The sequence below is a fragment of the Rhinolophus ferrumequinum genome, chromosome X (assembly GCF_004115265.2).
Source record: "Rhinolophus ferrumequinum isolate MPI-CBG mRhiFer1 chromosome X, mRhiFer1_v1.p, whole genome shotgun sequence".
Taxonomy (NCBI): Eukaryota; Metazoa; Chordata; class Mammalia; order Chiroptera; family Rhinolophidae; genus Rhinolophus; species Rhinolophus ferrumequinum.
The window spans coordinates 87,233,154-87,249,834 of NC_046284.1; the positions used below are offsets into that span (position 1 = coordinate 87,233,154).

Genomic DNA, 16,681 nt, shown 5'->3' on the forward strand with positions numbered 1-16,681 from the left:
CTGGTCTCTGGGATCTCTCATTTTTATTTTGTCATCCACAGAAAGGCCCATTTAACTAAACCATTTCCATATCTGTCACTAACTATTCCTCAAATACCCTGGGGACTTCGTTTTTAAAAATAATCTTTGCTGTTGGAAACATTAGGAATTTAAATAGTGCTTGCTTATATCCCTCCTTCTACTTGCCTATATCCTTACCTTCTCAGAAGTCTCCAAGTGATCCTTGGTATTTGTATTACAGATGGAATTTACGCCCTCTGCGATTTAGAAATAGTTATAATTCTGGCTCAAGTTTTATTTGAATATTGACGATTGTCCCTCATTATAGAGTTGCCTTTTCACATAACGTTCAAGAGGATGATAAAAATGGCTGTGCTTCCCAAGTAGTCTGTACTTTCAGAGCTTGTCATCCAGCAACACAGAACTCCAACAATGCCCTCAAATTGTTGCAGTCAGTCCACTCTTTAATACTAATTGTGCTGCTTATAATAATTATACAGAACAGATTTCCTAAATCTCAAATGAATGTTTGATTTTGCCAGTTATGTTGAAAATTGAATGATGGGGATGTTTAAGTTGGAAAGGCATGAGAGAAGTAGTAAAGGAACTTACTACTTGAGGGTAGACAAAAGAAGAAAAATGCTAGTTCTGGCTCCGTTTCTCCTGCCCACCCCCCCACCCCCACCTTCCTAAAGTTGGAAGGGCATCAAGTTACTGGGCCACCTGAAACAATGCAAGTGCCTGGGTCAGGACCACCAAGAGCCCTATGCTAGTTTGTCAAGGGGTGGAGCTGGAAAGTTGGTTTTACAGAGGCTTTTTAAAATATTCTCTATAAATCAATTTTGACCTGTTAGGATCTAAACTACTTTAGGGTAATTTATCTGCTGAAAGGCAGGAAAATTACAATAAGAACATCAAAAGAAATTCTGTACTACATTGAGTTAGTTGGTCTACCCACAGACATAACCAAGCTATTTCACTTTGGGGATTGATTTGCCTGCCTTTTGGATTCATTCAATTTCTTTTTAAAATATTACCTCCCAATATATCTTTGATACTTTAGTGATACAGGGTGTTTGATTCTGAGCTCAAAATAATTAAAAATTATGGTTAAAAAAAGCTTTCCCCCTTATGTCAATCCCTTTTCTTTTTTCTTTCTTTTTTTTTTTTTTACAGTTTTAATAATCTCACTGTATTGTTTTCAAGCCATAAACTTTTTAAAAAAATTAACTTTACTGAATTTGCAACAACATGGATTTCACTTAGTATTATGCTATATTATGCTAAGTGAAATAAGTCAGGCAGAGAAAGCCAGATACCATATAATCTTACTTATATGTGGAATCTAAAGAACAGAATAAATGAGCAAACAAAACAAATATACTCAGAGATACAGAGAACATTTTGATGGCTGCCAGATGGGAAGGGGGTTAGGGGACTGGGTGAAAAGGGGAAGGGATTAAGAAGTAATCCCAGCTACAAATTGGTAGTTACAAAATAGTCATGGGGATGTAAAGTACAGCATAGGGAATATAGTCAATCCCTTTTCTATAACTAACATCTGTCTTCTTGTTTGTTCCTAGGATGGTCCAGATTCTGCTGGGGGAAACCGGACAAAGCAGGAGAGTGCCTGGCTGTTCAGGCTGTGGTACAGCTTTGACCACAAGTATCCTTTTAAGTGTCTTCCCTGAAATGTTGATGCTGAAATCCTCTTGTTGAGTCATCAGTGAATGCCTTACGATAAGTAAGGAAAGATATGTACTTGCTACAGGTGTAGTCAGTTTTCTCTTGGGACTCATGCAATGCTCCTTCTACCACAGGTACTCCTGGTGAGCATCTCTGGCTAAAAGGTATACTTGCACCTCATTAGGTCAGCCAGCCCATAGCCTGGTAGACTCATGTGGCTCTTTAGAGCTTTGTGTCCAAGTGGAATATGCCTGTGTTGGTGAATTAGTTAAAATTACACAATGAACCATGCTGTGGTCAGGAAGGGAAGTGGAGCTTCAGTAGTTAATGTATGTGGGGAGGCTAATTCCTAATGGTTGAACCAATTCTGGCCAAGTCTCATCCATGCCTTACCTGGGCCACATGGAGGACAGGCTGTTCTAGTAGATTTACTTGGTCCCAAGTGGGACCAAGTGATCAAATGGGCAGGTAGCTAGCTTACATATAGTCTTTGAAGATTTGGAAAACGTTTAAATTTTTTTGTTGAAGTATGAGATACATATAGAAAAGTACACAAATCTTAAGTGCTCAGTGAATTATCTCAAAATAAACACACTCATTTAAACCCAAACAGGTCAATAAACACAAAATTAACCAGGTTCCTTTATGCTATACCCAATTACTACCCCTTTCTCTTCCACAAATGTGCCTACTGTCCTGACTTCTAGCGACACTTAATAGTTTTACTTGTTTTTGAACTTTGCATAAATGGGTTGAGAGAGAGACAGAGAGAAAGAGAGAGAGAGCGAGAGAGCAAGAGAGCGAGAGAGCGAGAGAGAGAGAGAGAATATCAGTGTCTGGTTTATTTGACTTGACATCATTTGTGTGATTCATCCATGTTGTCACATGTAGCTCTAGTTCATCTTTTTCGTTGCTATATAATATTTTGTTATATGAATATACCATAATTTATTTTTAATATATTGTTGATGAACATGCAGAATTTGGAGCTGCTGTGAAAAATACTGCTGTGAACATTCTTGTACATGTCTTTTAGTTCATGTTTACATACCTTTTTGTTGGGAATATGCCCAGGAATGAAATCGCTGGGTCATAAGACATGCATAGGTTCAACTTCAGAAGAAAGTACTAAAGAGTTTTACAAAACGGTACCACTTTACACAAGCACTTCTAGTGTATGAGAATTCTAGTTGCTCCACATCCTCACTGACCATTGGTGTTGTCAGTCTTGTTAATTTTAACCATTCTAGTGGGTTGGTACTGATATTGCATTGTGGTTTTAAGTTGCATTTACCTAACGACTAATAAGGTTGAGTACCTTTCCATATATTTACTGGCCACTTGGTATGTTCCTTTATGAAGCACCTGTTCAAGTCTCTTGCTCATTTTTCCATTGGGTTGTCTGCCTTTTTTTTACTGATTTGTAAGAGTTCCTTATATATTCTGGATATACATAATGTATATTATTCACTCGGCTTAGTATTTTGCTAATTGTATATGATAAAAATATCTTTTCTTGTGACTTGCCTTCTCACATTTAAATAGAACCTTTTGATGAACAAAAGGTCTTCATCCAATTGATTGAGCGTTTCTGTTTTGATTAGCATTTTTTTGTGTGTCCTGTTTTAGAAATCTTTATCTATCACGAAGTCATGGAGCCAATTTGCTATGTTATCTTTTAGAAGCTATATGATTTTCCTTCTGTGCATCTGTTTTTTGTTTTTTTTTTAACTGAGTGACAGACCCAGGCAATGAAAAAGTATAGAGATAGTTTGAGATGCTCTAGATGAGATTATCACCCTTCAGAGATGATTTAACTTACATTGGGTCAGTGACTAGGCTAGGGGCATTAGCAATGCAAGATCACTTTAGTCCAATGAGGAATAAAGGTGATTTAAAGCTGGGCTTCAGTTCCTGGGAGGGTTAGTCTGTTTTCTGTTTGCCCTTTTTCTAGGGTTCCAGTCTAGAGGGTGTTTATGTAGTATTTCTCAGAAGTCCCCAGACACCAGTTTTTGTCAGATTCACTCCATCTTTTTGATTCTGCTAGATGCTCTCCTCAGCTTCTGAGGTGGCTTTAGGGAAAATATGGCTCACCAAGTTCCAGGCTTACCTCTTGGGTTTCCTCCTCCAGATTCTGGCTCTCTTCACTGTCATGGTAGCTTTCTTATGCCATTAAGCAGAAGATTTGTTGTGTTTTATCTTGTTTTATTTTGCCCAGCTTTTCTAGTTGTTCTCAGTGGAAAGGATGGTTTAAATTACTGTGTTTGCTGTTGTTTGCTATTAACTGAAATAGAACCCCTAGGAATATTTAAAAGCCATATGAACTTTGTCTACAGTGTAATTCAGAATGCATGCTGCTCACTGGTCTTAGAAAGTATGTAGGAAAAATTGGAGTGAGTTCACAGGAGAGTGACAAAATGCTGAAGTGATAAGAAATTGAATCTTGTCAGCATTTAATACTCCACTTTTAACAATTGATAGATCATCCGGACAGAAAATCAATGAGGAAACATTAGACTTGAACTACATTGTAGACCAAATGAATCTAACATTCCATCCAACAGCAATAAAATATGCATTCTTCTCAAGTGCATACGGAACATTCTCCAGGATAGATCTATATGTTAGATCACAAAACAAGTCTTAGTAAATTTATGAAGATTGAAATCATATCAAGCATCTTTCCAACCACAATGGTGTGAAACTAGGTATCAATAACAGGAAGAAAACTGGAAAATTCACAAGTATGTGTACATTAAGTAGCACACTCCTAAACAGAAACAACACACTCCTGAATAACCAATGGGTCAATGAAGAAATCAGGAGGGAAATCAAAAAATATCTTGAGACAAATGAAAATGGAAACACAACATAACCAAGCTTATGTGATGCAGCAAAAGCATTTGTAGGAAGTTTCTATTGATAAATACCTACATTTTAAAAAAGGAAGATCCCGTATAAACAATCTACACCTCAAGGAATTAGAATAAAAGGACAAACCAAGCCTAACTTGTCTTATTATGGCGACCACTTCATGGACCATGTAGATGCCTGACCCCTGCAGGATATGCCTGAAGCTGAAGCTCAATAGTAATGATTGTCAAATATAATTTAATATATATATATATATATATATATATATATATATATATATATATATACACACATACACATAGTCACAGGATGTGGAGTACAGCATTGGGAATCGAGTCAATGGAATTGTAACAGCTATATACGATGTTAGAGGGGTAGTAGATTGGGAGAGGGGGGTTACCACTTTGTGAGGGGTGTAAATGTCTAACTATTATATTGTTTTGTACACCTGAAACTAATAATAAAAAAAAGAACAAACTAAGCTCAAAGTTAGCAGAAGGAAGGAAATAACAGGAGAGATAAACAAAATAGAGACTAGAAAAACAATAGAAAAGACCAATGAAACTAAGAGTTGTTTTTTTTTTTTTTGAAAAGATAAACAAAATTGAGAAACCTTTAGTTAGACTAGGAAAAAAAGAGATAAGACTCAAATAATAAAATTAGAAGTGAAAAAGGAGACATTACAACTGATACCACAGAAATACAAGGGGTCATAAGAGACTGCTATGAATAATTATATACCAAAAATTGGACAACCTAGAAGAAATGGATAAATTCCTAGAAACATACAACATACCAAGACTGAATCATGAAGAAATAGAAAATCTGAACAGACTAATAACAAGTAAAGAGATTGAATCAGCAATTAAAAACCCTCCCCCCAAAGGAAAAGCCCAGGACAAGATGGCTTCACTGGTGAATTATACAAAACATCTAACAGATAATTAATATCTTTTCAAACTCTTCCCAAAAAAATGAAGAGGAGGGGGAACACTCCCAAACTTATTTTACGAGGCCAGCATTACCCTAATATCAAAGCCCATCAAGGACACTGCAAGAAAAGAAAATTATAGGCCAATATCCCTGATGAGCATAGACATAAAAATCCTCAACAAAATACTAACAAACTGAATTAAACAGCACATTAAAAGTATCATATATCATGTTCAAGTGGGATTTATCCTTAGAATGCAAATATGGTCTAACATAAACAAGTCCATAAATGTGATACACTACATTATAAAATGAAAAATAAAAATCATATGATAGACACAAAAAAGCATTTGGCAAAATCCAACATCCTTTCATGATGAAAACTCTCAACAAATTAGGTGTATATATGGGATGTACCTCAATGTAATAAAGAGCATATGTGACAAGCCCACAGCTAACATCATACTCAACTGCAAAAAGCTAAAAGCTTTTCCTCTAAGATCTGGGAAAAGGCAAGAATGTCCACTCTTCCTACTGCTATTCAACATAGTATTGGAAGTTACTACTCAGAGCAGTTAGGCAAGGAAAAGAAGCAAAAGGCATCAATAGAAAGGAAGAAGTAAAATTGTTTCTCAAGATAGCATGATCTTTTATTTTTTTAATTAAGGTTTATTGGGGTGACAATTGTTACTAAAGTTACATAGATTTCAGGTGTACAATTCTGTATTACATCATCTATAAATCCCACTGTGTGTTCACCACTCAGTCAGTTCTTTTTCACCATATATTAGACCCCATTTGCTCTCTTCCAAAGCCCCTCTCCCCCTTACCCTTACCCTGTAGTAACCCCTAAACTATTGTCTATGTCTATGAGTTTTTGTTCCTTCATTTGTTTGTCTTGACCTTTTGTTTTCAGTTTTACATACCACATGTCAGTGAAATCATGTGGTTCTCTACTTTTTCTGTCTGACTTACTTCACTTAGCATTATAATCTCAAGATCCATCCGTGTTGTCACAAATGGTACTGTTTCATCCTTTCTTACTGCCGAATATACACAATTCCATTGAGTATAAATGCCACAACTTCTTTATCCATTCATCTATCGAAGGACATTTTGGTTGTTTCCATGTCTAGGCCACCGTAAATAAAGCTGCAATGAACATTGGAGCACACGTATCTTTATGTATACGTGTTTTCGGATTTTTTTGGATAGATACCCAGGAGAGGGATTGCTGGGTCATACGGTAATTCCATTCTTAATTTTTTGAGGAACCTCCACACTGCCTTCCATAGCAGCTGCACAAATCTGCATTCCCACCAGCAGTGTATAAGGGTTCCTTTTTCTCCACAGCCTCTCTAACACTTGTTACTATTTGTCTTGTTGATGATAGCCATTCTGACTGGGGTGAAGTGATATCTCATTGTTGTTTTTATTTGAATTTCTCTGATGATTAGTGATGTTGAGCATTTTTTCATATGTCTATTTGCCATTTGTCTGTCCTCTTTGGAGAAATGTCTCTTCAGGTCCTCTGCCCATTTTTCAATTGTGTTGTTTGTTTTTTTGTTGTTGAGTTTCATGAGTTCCTTGTATATTTTGGATATTAGCCCTTTATCGGAGGCACTGTTTGCAAAAATCTTCTCCCATTCAATTGGTTGCCTCTTTATTTTGTCGATGGTTTCTTCTGCTGTGCAGAAGCTTTTAAGTTTGATATAGTCCCATTCATTTATTTTAGCTTGTACTTCCCTTGCCTTTGGAGTCAAATTCATAAAATGCTCTTTGAACCCAAGGTCCATAAGTTTAGTACCTATGTTTTCTTCTATGCAGTTTATTGTTTCAGGTTTTATGCTTAGGTCTTTGATTCATTTTGAATTAATTTTGGTACATGGTGACAGATAGCAGTCCAGTTTCATTCTTTTGCACGTGGCTTTCCAATTCTCCCAGCACCATTTATTGAAGAGGCTGTCTTTCCTCCATTGTATGTTTTTGGCTTCTTTGTCAAAGATTATCTGTCCATATTTATGTAGGCTTATTTCTGGGTTCTCAGTTTTATTCCATTGATCTGTGTGTCTGTTTTTCTGGCAATACCTTGCTGTTTTGATTATTGTTGCCCTGTAGTACAAGCTAAAGTCAGGAAGTGTGATACCTCCAGCATTATTCTTTTTCCTTAAGATTGCTTTGGCTATTCGGGGACTTTTGTGGTTCTAAAAAATTGGATGATTTTTTTTGTTCTGTTTCTTTAAAAAATGCCATTGGGATTTAGATGGGGATCGCATTAAATCTGTGTATTGCTTTGGGTAATATGGCCATTTTAACTATGTTGATTCTTCCAATCCATGAGCAGGGAATGTTTTTCCATTTCTTTGTGTCTTCAATTTCTTTTAAACATGTCTCATAGTTTTCAGCATATAGGTCTTTCACATTCTTGGTTAAGTTTATTCCTAGGTATTTTATTCTTTTTGTTGCAATTGCAAAAGGAATTGTTTTTAAATTCTTTTACTGAGATTTCATTGTTATATATAGGAATGCAATGGACGTTTGTACGTTGATTTTGTAGCCAGCAACTTTACTATATTCATTTATTGTTTCTAATAGCTTTTTGGTGGAGTCTTTAGGGTTTTCTATATGTAGCATCATGTTATCTGCAAAAAGTGACAATTTAACTTCTTCATTCCCAATTTGGATGCCTTTTATTTCTTTCTCTTGCCTGATTGCTCTGGCGAGGACTTCCAACACTATGTTGAAAAGCAGAGGTGATAGGGGACAGCCCTGTCGTGTTCCTGAACGTAGAGCAAATGGCTTCAGTTTTTCACCATTAGTTATATTAGCTGAGGGTTTGTCATATATGGCCTTTATTTTGTTAAGGTATTTTCCTTCTATACCTATTTTATTAAGTGTTTTAATCATAAATGGATGTTGTATCTTGTCAAACGCTTTTTCTGCATCAATTGATATAATCATATGATTTTTGTCCTTTATTTTGTTTATGTGATATCACATTGGTGGATTTGCGGATGTTGAACCATCCTTGTGTCCCTGGGATGAACCTCACTTGGTCGTGATGAATAATCTTTTTAATGCATTGTTGTATTCGATTTGCTAGAATTTTGTTTATGATTTTTGCATCTGTATTCCATCATAGATATTGGTCTGTAGTTTTCTTTTTTGTGTTGTCCTTACCAGGTTTTGGTATCAGGGTAATGTTGGCCTCATACAATGAGTTAGGGAGTATTGTCTCTTCATCAATTTTTTGGAAGAGTTTGAGTAGGACACGTATGAGATCCTCTTTGAAGGTTTGGTAGAATTCACTAGTGAAGCCATCTGGTCCCGGACTTTTGCTTTTGGGAAGGTTTCGGATGAGTGATTCAATTTCCTTACTGGTGATCGGTCTATTTACATTTTCTGAATTCTTCGTGATTCAGCCTAAGAAGGCTATATGTTTCTAAGAACGTGTCCATTTCTTCTAGGTTATTGAATTTGGTGGCATATTGTCCTTCATAGTATTCTTGGATGTGTCCTTTGTGTTTCTGTGGCATCCAGATGTATGATAGAGATGTATCTCTTTAATTTCTGAATTCGTTTATTTGTGTCTTTTCTCTTTTTATCATAGTGAGTCTAGCCAATGGTTTGTCAATTTTATTAATCTCTTTTCACAGAACCAGCTCTTTGTCACATCAATTTTTTCTATTGTCTTTTGTTCTCTATTTCATTTAGTTCTGCTCTGATTTTTATTATTTCCTTTCTTCTGCTGACCTTGGGTTTCATTTGTTCTTCTTTTTCTAGTTCTTTAAGGTGTAACATGAGGTTGTTTATTTGGGATTTTTCTTGTTTCTTGATCTCGGCCTGTAATGACATAAATTTCCTTCTTAAAACTGCTTTTGCTGCATCCCTAAAATTTTGGTAGGATGTATTTTCATTCTCATTTGTTTCTATGTGTCTTTTGATCTCTCCTGTTATTTCATCTTTGACCTGGTCGTTCTTTAAAAGGATGTTTAATCTCCATATATTTGTGATTTTTCCTGCTTTCTTTTTGTAGTCGATATCCAATTTCAAAGCCTTGTGATCAGAGAATATGGTTGGTATGATTTCAATCTTCCTTAATTTGCTGAGGCTAGTTTTGTGTCCCAGTATAAGGTCTATCATTGAGAATGTTTCATGTACGCTAGAAAAAAATGTGTAGTCTGATGTTCTAGGATGAAGTGCTCTATAAATGTCAATTATGTCCATTTCATCTAATTTGTCATTTAGGGCCGCTATTTCATTATTTATTTTGTGTTTGGATGATCTATCCATAACTGTCAATGATGTATTTAAGTCCCTGAGTATAATTGTGTTTTGGTCAATTTCTCCATTTAGTTCTGTTAATAGTTGCTTGGTATATTTTGGTGCTCCCTGATTAGGGGCATAAATATTGATGACTGTTATGTGTTCTTGTTGTATAGTCCCCTTTAATATTATGAAATATCCATCTTTGTCTCTTGTTACCTTTTTTATCCTGAAGTAGTTTCATCTGATATTAGTAGGTACACCTGATTTTCTTTGGATACCATTTGGTGGGAGTGTCAATTTCCACCCTTTCACTTTCAGTCTATGGTTGTCCTTGTAGAGCTGAGATGTGTCTCTTGGAGGCAGTGTATGGTTGGGTTTAGTCTTTTGATCCAATCTGCTACTCTGTGCCTTTTTCTTGGTGAATTCAGTCTATTTACATATAGAGTGATTATTCATATGTGAGGATTCCCTATGAATTCTATCTTTAATTTTCTGGTAAAACTGTGTCTCCATTGTTTCTTTCCCTTTTTGTTGTTGTCTTTTATTTCTGTGTGGTGATATTCTATGATTTTTCCCTGTGTTTCTTCTTTTATTATGTTGTATATTTCAGTTCTGGATTTTTTTTGAGTGTTTACCATTAAGTTTCTGTAAAAGAAAGTTTCATATTTAGAGTATTCCATTTTCTACAGCATGCTTCCTTTCTCCATTCCCATGTTCCAGTCCAGGTCTTTACTCTCCCCCCTTTTATGTTTTGGTTGTCAAGAATTATCTCTATTTATGCTGGTCGGATAGCCTTCTTCAGTATTCCTTGTAGTGCAGGTCATGTGTTAGAAAATTCCCTCACCTTCTGTATGTCTGGAAAGGTCTTTATTCTTCCTTCATATCTAAAGGATATCTTTGCTGGGTGTATTATTCTTGGCTCATAATTTCTCTCTTTCAATAGTTTGAATATTTGATTCCAGTCCCTCCTGGCTTGTAGAGTTTCTGCTGAAGAATCTAATGATGATCTAATGGGCTTTCCTTTGTAGGTTACCGTCTTCTTTTCCTTGGCTGCCTTGAGGATTCTTTCTGTTTCATTAATTTTTGACAACTTCAATACAGTGTGCCTTGGAGAAGGCCTATTGGGGTTCAGGTAATTAAGTGTTCTATGTGCTTCTTGGATTCGAGGATCCAGTTCTTTCCCCAATTTTGGGAAGTTCTTGTCCACTATTTGTGTAAATATACTCTCTGTTCCCTTCTTTCTTTCTTCTCCTTCTGGTATGCCCATTATTCTTATATTGCTCTTACTGATGGAGTCAGAAAATTCTTGTAGAGTTCTTTCATTTCTTTTAAGTCTCAAGTCTCTTCTTTCATCCATGTCATTTCCAGATTTCTATCTTTGATGTCACTGATTCTTTCCTCCATCTGGTCAACTCTACTACCTAAACTGACAATTTCATTCTTCATTTCTTTTATTGAGTTCTTAATCTCCAGATATTCTATTTGGTTCTTTTTTAAAATTTCAATCTCTTTGGTAAAATGTTCGTTTTATTCTTTGATTGTGTTTCTGAGTTCATTAAACTGCCTGTCTGTTTTCTTGCATCTCATTGAGTTTTTTAAGAATTGCAATCTTGAATTCTCTGTCAGTTAAGTCACATATTTCCATGTGTTTTAATTCATTTTCTGCAGACTTTTCACTTTCTTTCTGAGCTTCTTGTTACCTTGGTTATTCATGGCCATTAATAATTTATTATTTCTCTTCCTAAATATGTATAGGAGTGGGTTCTGCAACAGGTTGATAGACAGAGGTCTTTCTTTTGTTTTCCAGTAGATGTTGGTAGAATTTTATTTTCTCTTGACTGTAGCCTTTTATTCTCTCTCATACTGTAGTGTTATGTTTTCTCTGTCCTATTCTGGCTTCTCACACAATGGGGGGGGGTTCCCTGGAAGGTGGGCTTCTTCTCTGTAAACAGTTCGCCTGGGTCATAGGGCACCATGTCCGTCATGGGATGTGGAGAGTTTCTGAAGTTCCAAAGCTCTTCCTGCACCAGATTCAGAGCCTGAGTATTTCAACTGCTCTGTTTACTCCTGTAAGTATCCACCCAGATAGGGGTGGGTTGTGAGAGGTGGCTCAAAGCAATGGTGGTGACCACCACCACAACCAGTCCTGCTTCCATGGCTCCCTCCCCTTTGTCGGACCTAGTTGGGCTGCGAGTCCATATCTGTGGACCACAGTTTTCAGAAGTTCACATACTCTGTTCTTTTGATCTGACACTGCTACTGTTCTGCTTCTAGCACTGGGCAGATGGGGCAGGGCGAGCTCTGGGAGGGTAGGGAGAGGGTGGCTAGGCTCACTGCCTAAGGCTTCTGTTCTCTGCTCAGCAGTAAGGGCTTAAACCACCGTTTTGAGCCTTCTTCTCTCAGTCTTTGCTCCGAGGTCTCTGCCATGAGCGTTGGGTTCAGCCGTGTTATATGCTGTCCTCTCAGCCCTGTGGGCCATAAGCCATGCCCTAGCAGATCTAGTTCTTCCTTCTCCTACAGCTGCGGTAGTTACAGATTGCAGTTTTCTTGGAGCACCGAGCTAGGTCTGTGTCCTGCGCGGCCCCGTCCCCGCACTTCTCCCTTCCCTCCTCCCCTGCTCGTGCAATTTGCCCACCTTTAGATGATTTCAGTAATGTACCTCTAAGTTTTGCCTGTTTTGTGCAGTGAGTCCTTTGTGGAATTATAGTTGTTCAGTTTGTTGTAAATTCCAGGGGAGATTTCAAGAGGCTCACGTCACACTGCCATTTTTATGATGTCATCCAACATGAACTTATACATAGAAAACCCTAAAGACTACACTAAAAAACTTTTTAAAACTAATAAACAAATTCAGTAAAGTTGCAGGATATTAATTTTTTTTCCTCTTCCCGCTTCACCTCCTTGCTCTTCCCCCAACCTCCGAGTCAAGCCATTGTTTCTCAGTCTAGTTGTGGAAGATGCAGCTCACTGGCCCATGTTGGTATTATGATCATGGTGCTCTACCCGGCTGAGTCAGTAGGTCGCTGGCTGCCAGCCGACCGTTCACGGCAGCCCAGCTCCAGGTCGAACCATTATTCTCAATCTAGCTGTAGAGGGCACAGCTCACTGGCCCATGTGGGAATCAAAACCAGCTACCTCAGTGTTAGGAGCACAGCACTCCAACTACCTGAGCCACCTGGGCCACCCAGCCGCCCCTAGGATATAAAATTAACATACAAAAATCAGTTGCATTTTTATACACTAAGAATGAACTAGTCGAAAAAGAAATTAAGGAAACAATCTCATTACAGTAGCAGCAAAAATAATAAAATACTTAGGAATAAATTTAAGGAGGTAAAGATCCGTACACTGAAAACTGAAAAAAAAAAAGATGAAAGAAATTGAAGAAGACACAAGTAAATGGAAAGTTATCTGTGTTCAAGAACTGGAAGAATTAATACTGGTATTGTTAAAATGTCCATACTTCTGAAGGTGATCTACAGATTCAGTACAATTACAATCAAAATTCTAATGGCGTTTTTCACAGAAAAAGAAGAAACAATCCTAAAATTCGTATGGAACCACAAAAGATTCTGAATAACTAAAGCCATATTAAACAAAAAGAACAAAGCTAGAGGCATCATACTTCCTGATTTCAGATTATATTGCGATGGTCTAGTACTCGGCATAAACGGTATAGTACAACGGCATAAAAAGAGACACACAGACCAATGGAACAGAATAGGGAGCCCAGAAATAAACCCTCGCATATAGGGTCAACTGATCTTTGATCAAGGTGCCAAGAAAACACAACAGAGAAAAGACAGTCTCTTTAATAATTGTGTTGGAAAAACTCAATATCCACAGAAAAAAAAATAAAACTGGACCCCATCTTACACCACTCACAAAATCAACTGAAAATAGATGAAAAATTTAAATGTAAGACCTAAAACTATAAAACTCGTAGAAGAAAACATAGGGAGAAAGCTCCTTGACTTTGGTCTTGGCAATGTTTTTCTGGATTTGACCCCAAAAGCATAAGCAACAAAAGTAAAAACAACACAAATGAGAATATATCAAATTAAAAAATTTCTGCACGGCAAAGGAAATCGTCAACAAAATGAAAAGGCAACCTATTGAATGCAGAAAATATTTGTAAACCGTATATCCGATAAGGGATTAATACCTAAAATAAGGAATTCGTACAACTTATTAGCAGAAAAACAAGTAACCAATTAAAAATGGGAAAGGGCCTGAATAGACATTTTTCCAAAGAAGATGTACACATGACCAACAGGTACATGGAAAGATGCTCAGCATCATCAGGGAAATGCACATCAAAACAACAGTGAGATACCACCACCTCATACCTATTAGTATGGCTATTATCAAAGTCAAAAGATAACAAGTATTGGGAGAATGTAGAGAAAAAGGAACCCGTCTGTATTGTTGGTGGGGACGTAAATTGGTACAGCCATTATAGAAAACAGTATGGAGGTTCCTCAAAAAATTAAAAATAGAACTACCATATGTTCTGGTAATCCCACCTCTGGGTGTATATCCAAAGGACATAATATCACTTGTCTTGAAGAGCTATCTGCACTCCCATGTTCAGAGCATCATTATTCACAGTAGTGACGATATGGAAACAACCTAAGTGTCAGTCAATGCATGAATGGATAAAGAAAATGTGCATATATGCAATGGAATAATATTCAGCCTTAAAAATGAAGCAAATTCTGCCATTTGGGACAGCATGGATAAACATGGAGGACATGCTGTGAAATAAGCCAGGTGTAGAAATACAAATACTGCATGATCTCACTTATAGGTGGAATCTGTGAAAGTTAAACTCATAGTAACAGAGAGTAGGATGGAAGTTGTGCCAGGGGCTGGGAAGTGGGAGAAATGGAGAGATGTTAGTCAAGGTGTACGAACTTTCAGTTGTAAGATGAATAATTTCTGGAGATCTAATGTACAGCATGATGATTATAGTTAATAATACTGTATTGTATACTGAAATTTTATGACAGTAAATCGTAAGTGTTCTCACCACACACACACACCCACCCACACACACACACACACAGAGAAAATGGTTACCATGTGAGGTGATGGTGATGTTTGTTAGCTTGATCATGGTAATTATTTCACAACTTATACGTACATCTAAGCATCTCGTTGTATACCTTAAATATACATAATTTTTATTTGTCAATCATACTTCAATAAAGCTGGGAGGGGAGAAATTAATTCTTTGAAGAGTAACAGGATGATCTCTAAAGTCTCGTCTGAAAGTAAATTTTAGTGACTTTGGGATTTCCACTGTTTTAGTTTGGAGCAGAGGAATCTAAAAGGAATGTAGGCAGGCACGTGTTTGAAAAATTAGATGAGGAAGGTGCCCATGATTCTTTGGCTCCATAGATGATCAAACAAGAAAAAGTGGGCTTTGGCTGCATCAGAGGAGAGTTCAGCTGGACATGAATGAACCCCACAGGCTGGCAAGAGGCAGTGTGGTACCTCCTTCTGTGAACTAGCCTGGAAATGGGATAGACAGGTTTCCAAATTAAGATGAGAGACCCAGTGCACACATATACCTCCCTTCTCTCCCCAGGCTCATTGGAATCACAGAGGAGATATCTTTGACTACTTGGAAGACCAAATGTAGAGGTAATTTTAGCAGAAAAAACTAGTCCAAGACAAAAGTGAGTCTTGAGCCAGTTTGTCCAGGTGATTTATTAAAGAATGTTGTTAGAACAGCTGCAACAGGTATATTCTGTGTCAATGGATCTACTTTGTAGCTGTTAAATTTTTCTTTAGGCTATATAGCTCTCTAAAGAAAATAGGGACACTGCCTGGGGAGGGCTTGGTAGAGAAACAGATCTTGAAGCCATCAAAGATTTTTTTGCCCCGGAGTAAACCACCTCCTCACTTTGGTGTGGTAGGAATCCTCACCTGCCTGATGAACTAAGAAACCGAGTAAAGACATGAGGGTGGGGATGCCGAAGTAATTAAACAATCCCAAAAATGTTTAAATTTTTCTGATAAAGGCCTTAGAGTTGAGAGGTTTTTCCAGTCACGGTTTAAGAACAGGTTGTTTAAAAAAGGAGCAAACAAGAAGAAACTCTTGGAAATTAAAAATAAAGTTCCTGAAATTAACAAAAAAATGTAATCGGTAGTTTTATTACATGGTGAAGATCAAATAATTGATGTGGAAGATAAAGTTGAGGGGAAAAAAATCTCTAAGAATTCGAGTAAAAAGGGATGTGTAAGAGAAGAGTTTCAAGATGTTGAGGTTAGACCCAGATGGTCCACAATCATTTAGCAGGATCTGAAAGGAAAAGATAGAGACCGTGGAGGAAAAAAAGTACCAAAGAAATAATGGAAGAAAAAATCCCTTAGCTAAGGAAAGATACATGTCTCCAGAGTACAAGGGCCTACTTAGTGTGACCAGAATGAATGGACATGTTATAGCATGCCATAACTACAGGAGGAAAAGTAGGACTCTTCAAGGCTGCCAAAGAGAAAAACTGGCAGCCTTCAAAGGGCAAGAATCAGACGTGGCATCAACAAAATCGAATGTTCAAATATCATTGTGCATTATCAAAGTTGTGGGATGAAAAGAGAAAGTCTGAGCCTAGAATTCTACACCCAAACTGTTAATCAAAAATAAGCGAAAAGAAAAAAAGAGGGTGGCTTTCAGGCAGGGAAGAATTCAGGAAGCTTTGCACTATGCAGACTATATGAAAGGGGGGGGCGACCAACATAAGGATTAAACAAAACAAAATCCAACTAAAGGTACAACATTGTAGAAGCAGTGATTTGTTGTAAACCAGAAGAAGTGAACAAGATCAAAAATAAAATTTAAAAGATCCTTTATTTAGCAAGACACTCAAGTGTTCTCTCCTGAGTAACAAAGTTTAAATGACATTGTATTACA

At 37.1% G+C, this 16,681-nt stretch overlaps 1 protein-coding gene across 1 annotated transcript in view; it reads left to right on the forward strand.

Annotated features, from left to right (window-relative positions):
- Positions 1 to 16,681, forward strand: part of SLC9A7 (solute carrier family 9 member A7) — a 165,794-nt gene that overhangs the window by 136,653 nt on the left and 12,460 nt on the right. The window contains 1 exon segment of the mRNA XM_033105983.1: positions 1,584 to 1,666. Coding sequence (XP_032961874.1) covers positions 1,584 to 1,666 — 83 coding nt within the window.